Source organism: Habropoda laboriosa, unplaced genomic scaffold (genome assembly GCF_001263275.1).
Source record: "Habropoda laboriosa isolate 0110345459 unplaced genomic scaffold, ASM126327v1 scaffold224, whole genome shotgun sequence".
NCBI lineage: Eukaryota > Metazoa > Arthropoda > Insecta > Hymenoptera > Apidae > Habropoda > Habropoda laboriosa.
Window position 1 is genome coordinate 353890 of NW_017100341.1, and position 8364 is coordinate 362253.

At 34.3% G+C, this 8364-nt stretch overlaps 2 protein-coding genes across 2 annotated transcripts in view; one reads left to right on the top strand and one right to left on the bottom strand.

The window, feature by feature from the left end:
- LOC108574484 (tetratricopeptide repeat protein 28) overlaps positions 1–6823 on the top strand; it is a 7934-nt gene extending 1111 nt beyond the window's left edge. The window contains 13 exon segments of the mRNA XM_017937088.1: positions 70–472; positions 548–1105; positions 1220–1515; positions 1598–2063; positions 2138–2545; positions 2616–2993; positions 3074–3854; positions 3935–4605; positions 4677–5083; positions 5086–5517; positions 5591–5828; positions 5897–6115; positions 6183–6823. Of these exon segments, the coding sequence (XP_017792577.1) occupies positions 70–472; positions 548–1105; positions 1220–1515; positions 1598–2063; positions 2138–2545; positions 2616–2993; positions 3074–3854; positions 3935–4605; positions 4677–5083; positions 5086–5517; positions 5591–5828; positions 5897–6115; positions 6183–6823 (5898 nt within the window).
- A 744-nt stretch (positions 6824–7567) lies between these two features.
- On the bottom strand, positions 7568–8276 carry LOC108574492 (peptidyl-tRNA hydrolase 2, mitochondrial-like). Its single transcript, XM_017937095.1, has 3 exons — positions 8114–8276; positions 7842–8017; positions 7568–7750 (listed from the first exon to the last, which is right to left on the bottom strand). Exons 1-3 carry the CDS (start codon positions 8274–8276, stop codon positions 7568–7570), a joined length of 522 nt encoding a protein of 173 aa, XP_017792584.1.
- Between the last annotated feature and the right edge of the window lie 88 nt (positions 8277–8364).

Below are 8364 nucleotides of genomic sequence, written 5' to 3' on the forward strand. Positions count from 1 at the left end.
AAATTAATAATTAATAAAATAAAATAATAAACAAAATAAAATGATTAATAAAATTAATCTTTTTATTAGGCATATTACCGTCAAGGAGTAGCATTACAATGTCTAGGAAGACATGGAGAGGCTCTGGTGGCCTTTAGTACAGGTTTGGCACATGATCCTACCAATTGTCAATTATTATCTGGCCTTGTGGAAGCATCCTTAAAATCACCATTACGTGCAACACTAGAACCAACATTTCAACAATTACGTGCAATGAAACTTGATGAATCTCCTTTTGTTGTTATTTCTGTTGTTGGTCAAGAACTTCTTGGAGCAGGACAATATAAAGCAGCAGCTGGTGTATTAGAAGCTGCACTTACTATTGGTTCTTGCAGTTTAAAATTAAGAGGTTCTGTATTTTCCGCTTTATCTAGCGCATATTGGGCATTAAATTCTTTAGATAAAGCTATCAATTACATGCAACAAGATTTAGGTAAATATTTAGACACTAATAAGAAATATATAATAATAGAATATTTTCTTAAATTTTGAGTAAAAATATTTGCAGGTGTCGCGCGATCTTTAGGAGATACACAGGGTGAATGTCGAGCTCATGGAAATCTGGGCTCAGCATATTTTAGCAAAGGAAGTTTTAAGGAAGCTTTAACAGCACACAGGTATCAATTGGTTTTAGCTATGAAGTGCAAAGATACTCAGGCTGCAGCATCTGCTTTAACTAGCCTGGGTCACGTTTATACAGCTATTGGTGATTTACCAAATGCACTTGCATCTCATAAGCAGTGTGTACAATTAGTAAAACAAATGGGAGATCGACTTCAGGAAGCACGAGAAATAGGTAACGTGGGAGCAGTTTATTTAGCAATGGGAGAATTTGAAAGTGCTGTTGATTGTCATACACAGCACTTGAGAATAGCGAGACGCTTAGGCGATCGTGTAGAAGAAGCAAGAGCTTTTAGTAACTTGGGTTCATCTCATCATTATCGAAGAAATTTTGGTCAAGCAATGGCTTATCACGAAAATGTACTAAGAATAGCTCAAGAATTAGGTGACAGAGCTATAGAAATGAGAGCTTATGCTGGATTGGGTCATGCTGCAAGATGTGCAGGTGAATAATTTTTTTTAACAAATATTACGAAAATCAATGAAAGAATTAATTTTATTGTAATAAATATTTCAAATATGTCCTTAATAAATATATTTCTAATATTTCTTTACTTAGGCGATCTCGCACAAGCCAAGCTGTGGCATCAGAGACAACTTGATGTTGCTTTGGCTACAAAAGATAAAGTAGCTGAAGGGCGAGCGTGCAGTAATTTAGGAATAGTTTATCAGTTACTTGGTGAGCATGAAGCTGCACTTAAATTACATCAAGCTCATTTAGGTATTGCTAGATCATTAGGAGATAAAGCTGGTATGGGTAGAGCATACGGAAATATCGGAAATGCTTATAATGCATTAGGATATTATGAACAAGCTATTAAATATCATAAGCAAGAGTTAACAATAAGCAAGGAGGTAAATTATTTAGGATATACAATAAAAAACACTTTCCCTCAATTTATATTGTTAATATTACAAAAGTTGTTATTTAACATAGGTTAATGATCGTAGTTCAGAAGCTAGTACACATGGGAATTTAGCAGTAGCATATCAAGCAGTACAGGGTCATGAAGCAGCATTAAGACACTATAGAGCTCATTTGGCTATTGCACGCGAGTTAAAAGATACAGCTGGTGAAGCATGTGCTTTACTGAATCTTGCTAATTGCTTGTCATCTCGTGGCAGATTTGAAGAAGCGGTTCCATATTATGAAAATTATCTTATGTTATCTCAGGAGTTACATGATGTGGAAGGAGAAGCTAAAGCATGTCATTTCTTAGGCTATGCCCATTACTGTTTAGGTAATCATCGGGAAGCTGTTAGATATTACGATCAAGATTTAGCATTAGCTAAGGATTTACAGGATAAATCTGGAATGGGAAGAGCTTATTGTAATTTGGGATTAGCACATTTAGCTCTTGAGAATTTAGATACAGCACTAGAATGTCAAAAATATTATTTGGGTAAGAAATTGTTGCGTTTACATATTTATACTACGAAAATTCCAAAATAAATATTACTTTTTCGTTGTATATAGCTATTGCACATATGACTAAACATTTAGCTGGAAAATTTCGTGCTTTGGGAAATATTGGTGATTGCCTTTTACGTCTTGGTGAAGCAGAAGAAGCGATAAAAATGCATCAACGACAATTAAATTTAGCACGACAAGCAGGTGACCGTAGTTTGGAAGCTGCTGCTTATGGGGCTTTAGGAATCGCGCATCGGACAATAAAAAATCTTGATAAGGCATTAGGGTTTCATACTCAAGAATTAACTCTAAGACAAGAAGCTGGAGATTTACGTGGCGAGTGTAGAGCTCACGGAAATTTAGGTGCGGTGCACATGGCATTGGGTCAATATACACATGCAGTAAAATGCTATCAAGAACAACTTGAAAGAGCAAAAGAATTAGCGGATTCAGGAGTTGAAGCACAAGCTCTAGGTAAAATTTAAGTGTAGAATACAAAACTTGACTTCATAACTATAGTAGTTACTATCTTTCTTTTATACAGGAAATTTAGGAATAGCTAGACTTAATATGGCACATTACGAAGATGCAATTGGATATTTTGAACAACAATTAGCAACTTTAGAACCATTAACTACGGGCACGGCTTTATTGAATAAAGCTAGAGCACTTGGAAATCTAGGCGATTGTTATGAAGCTTTAGGAGATCCAGAGGAAGCTATTAAATGTCATGAGCAGCAATTGACTGCTGCTACAAAATTGAAAAGTATAAGAGAACAAGAAAGAGCATATCGAGGCTTAGGTCGAGCTCGGGAAGCGACTGGAAATTTACAAGAAGCTTTAGTTTGTTTTGAAAAGAGATTAGTAGCTGCACATGAAGTTGATAGTCCAGAATCGAGAGGCGCAGCTTACGGAGATTTAGGTAACTAATATATAAAAAATAATATGCTAAATTTTAAATATGTTATTTTTCTTAATGTTTGTTATAAATTTGTTTTGCAGGACGAGTACACGCTGCATTAGGTAATCATGAACAAGCTGTAAGTTGTTTATCGCATCAACTTGCTCTTGCCAGGGGACTTGGAGATAAAGCTGCCGAAGCAGAGGCTGCTAGTGGATTAGGTGCTGTTCATTTATTAATGGATGATCCAAATTCTGCATTACGTCATCATCAATTGGAACTTTCAATTGCTGAAGCTTTAGATGCAGCTGGATTACAAGCTAGAGCTTGTGCAAATTTAGGTGTCACTCAAGAAGCTTTAGGGCAATTTGAAGAAGCAATAAGATTACAAGAACAATCGCTAAGTCTTGCAGCAGCAGCTGGGGATCAACCAGCAAGAGCAGCTGCATTTTCTAGTTTAGGACGACTTCATCACTTATGCGGTGATTTATCACGAGCTTTGAGTTATTTACAATCTGGATTATCATTGTCTGAAGGATTAGGAAGAAGAGAAGAGGCAGCTAGATTGAGACACAGACTTGGTCTTGTTCATTGGGAAGCTGGAGAAGCAGTTATTGCTGTGGAACATTTAGAAAAAGCAGCAAATTTATTAGAATCATTAGATGGAATTTCTTCAACTTTTACCTGTGGACAACCAAACAAATCTGAATTGTTATCAGAAACATACAGAATGTTGCAAAAAGTGTTAATCAGTTTAAGCAGAGCTGAAGAAGCTCTGAATTGGGCAGAAAGATCGAGACGATGTAAAAGTAATTGTTTGGATGATACTGCCCATTATTCAGAAATCATTGATAGACAACGCGGAGTTATTTTATATTATAGGTAGTGTAAATTTATCAATAATTGGTATACACACATCGTAATTCTATAAAACAATTGATAAATGTGAAATAATATTTCAGTGAAGTAGGATGCGAATTACATGCTTGGTGCTTAGCTCCTGGTCGGGGTTTGTTGCGATTTCATTCTACTAGTTTAGATGATGGTATAGGATTGGAAAAGCGAGTCTTACAAGCACGAGAAGCTCTTTTAGACGAAACAAGCGAACTTGTTGAAGAAACAAAAATACCATCAAGAGGACATCATCTTAATGCTAGTTCATATAGTTTGAGCAGTCTCTTTAGTGTTGGTTCGGTTAGTTCACGAGCAGGAAGCGCTCGATGGGGACGAGGAACAAAAGGACCTACATGGCAATCACCATTACCAATTCAAGTACTCTACGATTTACTTTTAGCACCATTTGAAGATCTTTTACCACCAGCAAGGAAGGAATTAATTATGGTAGTGGAAAAATCGCTATATTTGGCGCCACTTCCAGCTTTACAATCAAATCCTGGAGAAGATTATTTATGTGAAAGATTTTCTTTATTAGTAGTACCATCTCTTGCAGCTTTAAGAAAACGGTCAAAAACTCCTATGCCAGAGGGAGGTGCAACAATAGCTGCACTAGTTGCAGGAAATCCTGTGCTTCCTGAAGAAATTAGAGAAGAATATGGATGGTTTGAAAGCGTTGCTTCTACTGAAACTGAATCTGAAATTGTTGCTGAATTACTAGAAGCCCGTGCTTTAACTGGTAGGTATTAACATAAATTAACACAAATTAAAGAAAATTATTAACAATTTTTTTTTTATTTTTACCAATAGGGACAGAGGCAACTAGATCAGCCGTTTTAAGATCTTTACCTGATGCAGAATGTGTACATTTGACAGTACCAGTTTTTTGGAATTCTGCTAGTTTAGCATTAACTGCTGATCCTTGTGAAGATCCTTCTGTAAGACCAGAATACTTGCTAAGTTATTCAGATATTTCAAAACTAAGAATAGCTGCTCGTTTAGTTGTAATATCTGGTGGCCATGGTTGGAGTAGCACAAAAAATACAACTGCTACATCAGATGGTGTGCAAAATTTAGCCAAAGCTTTATTAAATGCAGGAGCACAATGTGTACTTATAGGAATGTGGGCAGTTCCACCTACGGCTGGTAGTATATTATTACGAGCATTTTATAGTGCTATGTTACAAGGTGCTAGAGCATCGAGAGCGTTAGCAAAGTATAAACCTTGAAAATTTTATTTCATTTAAGCATTTATATATACATGATTATTCATAAAGTATACATTTAGGTCGCTTTAATGGGACAAGCACTTGCCGAATTACTACGTGGTGGCCCTGAACAAAGTCGCGACGCACTACGCGTGACACTTCATTTAGTAGAAAAATCATTGCAACGTATACATCGTGGACAAAAAAATGCTATGTATACAACTCAGCGCAGTATTGAAAATAAAGTGGGTGCAGCCACTGGTTGGCGAGAACTTTTAATGTCAGTAGGTTTTAGATTTGAACCTGCTGGAAATGGGATACCATCTTCCGTATTTTTTCCACAAAGTGATCCAGAAGAAAGATTAACAAGATGTAGTGCAAGCTTACAAGCATTGCTAGGATTAGGACCATCATCATTACATGCACTGGCTAGATTGTTACAGGTAATAAATGAATCCATTCGATGTAAGAGTTAATAATTCTTTAGATTAAAGACACTTCTTTTACACGTTACAGGCGCCAGAAGCAGCAGAAGATGTTATTGCAGCAATGAGAAGAGCTACATGTGCAACAGAAGGACAAGAAGTTACGTTACCAGTACAAGTATGGAGAGCATCAGGATCTCATGAATTATTTGCAAGTTTAGGCTTTGACCTTATGGAAGTGGGTCAATCAGAAGTCACATTAAGAACAGGAAAACAAGCATCCCGAAGAGCTGTTCAATTTGCTCTTCAAGCTCTTTTAGCCTTATTTGGTAAGTAGACACTGATTATATAAATAAAAATGTAAACAGAATACATTAAATTATAATTATCTTACTAGATACACAAGAAGCACCTAAAAGTCTAACTTTAGACTCTAGTAGTTCAATGGAAAGCCTAGCTTCTGTTGCTCATATTGAAAAGAATGTCATAGAACGACCTAGACTAGGAGGTGCATTTGCAAATTACGTTCGTCATCGAGGTGAACCAGATGGAAAGACTATGGAACCACCAAACGTTCCAATTCCAACATCGCGACAACCATGTCAAAACGGTGGAGGTATAAATAAATATTATTTAAATTTAAATACGTATTAGATATATGATTACAATTTTTTGTTTTATAGGCGAATCAGATGTTGCTTTTACTCCTAGTCCTCCAGTAGCACTCAATTTAAATCATCAAACACGCATTAGAAATCTTTACCCTGATCAAAGCATAAGACCAGGATCTAGTTCAAGCAGTTCAGTAACAGATTGGGATAATGGTCATGCAACAGTTTTAAGGCGACAACCATTACCACCTTTACCAGCAACAGTACTAGAAAGATTAAGTGTTAGAACAGAAATTGGATCTAATTCTCCAAGAAAACCTCGTCATCCTACAACAACTGAAGATATTTGTTCTCAGACTGATTCTACACAACCTACAGAAACACATAATCAGAATTTAAGAAATGTGGCCACATCTCTCACGAGTTTAACACGTGAATTAACACCTACAATTTCAGATGTATATCACGAGCGAAATTTAGGATTAGGATTGGCGCCATCTTTATCAAAATTATTAGAAGAAGTAGGTTCTGTTCCTGGAAATGAAGAAAATCAATCAACACGAGTAAATCATAATCAAACTCAAAATTGGATACAAAACGAATCAGAATTATGTCGAAGGGATGAGGCTGATGGCAGATCTATTGCTGAATCACAATGTAGTGCTACCAGCTCTAACAAAATACATCGAAAAGCACCCCCTCCTCCAGTGTAGATTATTTATATATTATTTATAAGCATTAAATGATACTTTAAATGAGAATAATAGCACGAGGTACCAAAGAATGGAAGATATTTTATTGGAAACAAATTTTCAATGTTTTGTGATCAGAGCTGGGAATAATTTACGGTAATTGCTTATTTTGTTGCAATATGACTCTACTTATGCACTTTTAATCCTTACATAACAATATATTTTCCAATATAAATATCAGTAAATGCCATTTTAGCTTGCACTGATAATTAATAAAATTTTATGTTAAAAGTATATTGTTTACAATGGCACCCAATGCTATACCTATATTTGTTAATACAAAAATGTATCATATTAGCATAAAAATGAACATAGTTCATGTATGTACTATATTGAAATTTATTAAATGGTGTTTATTATTATATGCAAAACATGACCAGTAACTGAAGTTATGTTTCAAATTGACAACACATTTAAGCTTGTATAAAACTACTTAAAAAAATTTGTAGTTTTTCATTTTTGCTAAATATGTTGTCACATGTTTGTATGGAATGCATTTTTATATAAAAATTATGTGCATATATTTTTACTTATATCATCAACAAAATATGAAATTGCTGTATTTAATTATTTTTTTTTGTACATGAATAAAACTTCTATTTGTAATAGTAAAACTAATGAATTTTCAAGAATTGGCTTTAAAACATAAAAAAAATAGAATTAAAACCTAGGTAAAAAATTAAGCTGAGTTTATTCAGTGAATTTTCAAAACAATTTTAAATATCCAGTTACTTGATCTATCAGTGGAGCTGGACCTGGACCAATTGCACATACTGTTTTACTTCCTGGTGTTACTTGTGTACGTCCAGCATCCTGTACTATATTTGCCAGAAGTCCAATTGCTCTGGCTTGTTTAGCTACTTCTTTCAAGGCATGTTCACTCTCCACCTAAGCATTTTTTGTTTAATAATAATCATCTTATTTAAAATAAATGACTGTTATATCATTCCAACACAAAATATAAAAAAAATATACATACCTTCACAGTAATTTTGGCTTGTCCACATTCTTCCCAAGCTTGTAGAATTTTAGTATGCTTTTTAGCTGCCTTATAAGCTGCAACTGCAGCATGAGCACATTGAGCTGCTACTTTTCCTTTTCCCATTTTTAAGTCAGTTCTAATTACTAAAATAAGTTTATAATTGTCATATTTATCTGTATATACCTGTTTAAAGAAAAAATGACCATTAGTTTTATTTGTTGTATTTACTAAATTAGAATATGATATGGATATACAAAATTTAATTTTACTTACTATATTATTTGAAGTTTCATTAGAATCATTAGAAGACTGCAATTTCTTTTTGGCTATTATTGCCATTATTTTATATAAACAATATCCGATTATTACTCCAATAGTAAATCCTACTTTTCCATCTGTAACACTTTCCAAAAATATTTGAAAAGTATTCATTTTGTTAGAATTTATTATAATTCTTTTTGTTATAATTAAAAATTTTTTAAAGCATTTAATTTCTTCACTACATTTATGTCAAACCAAT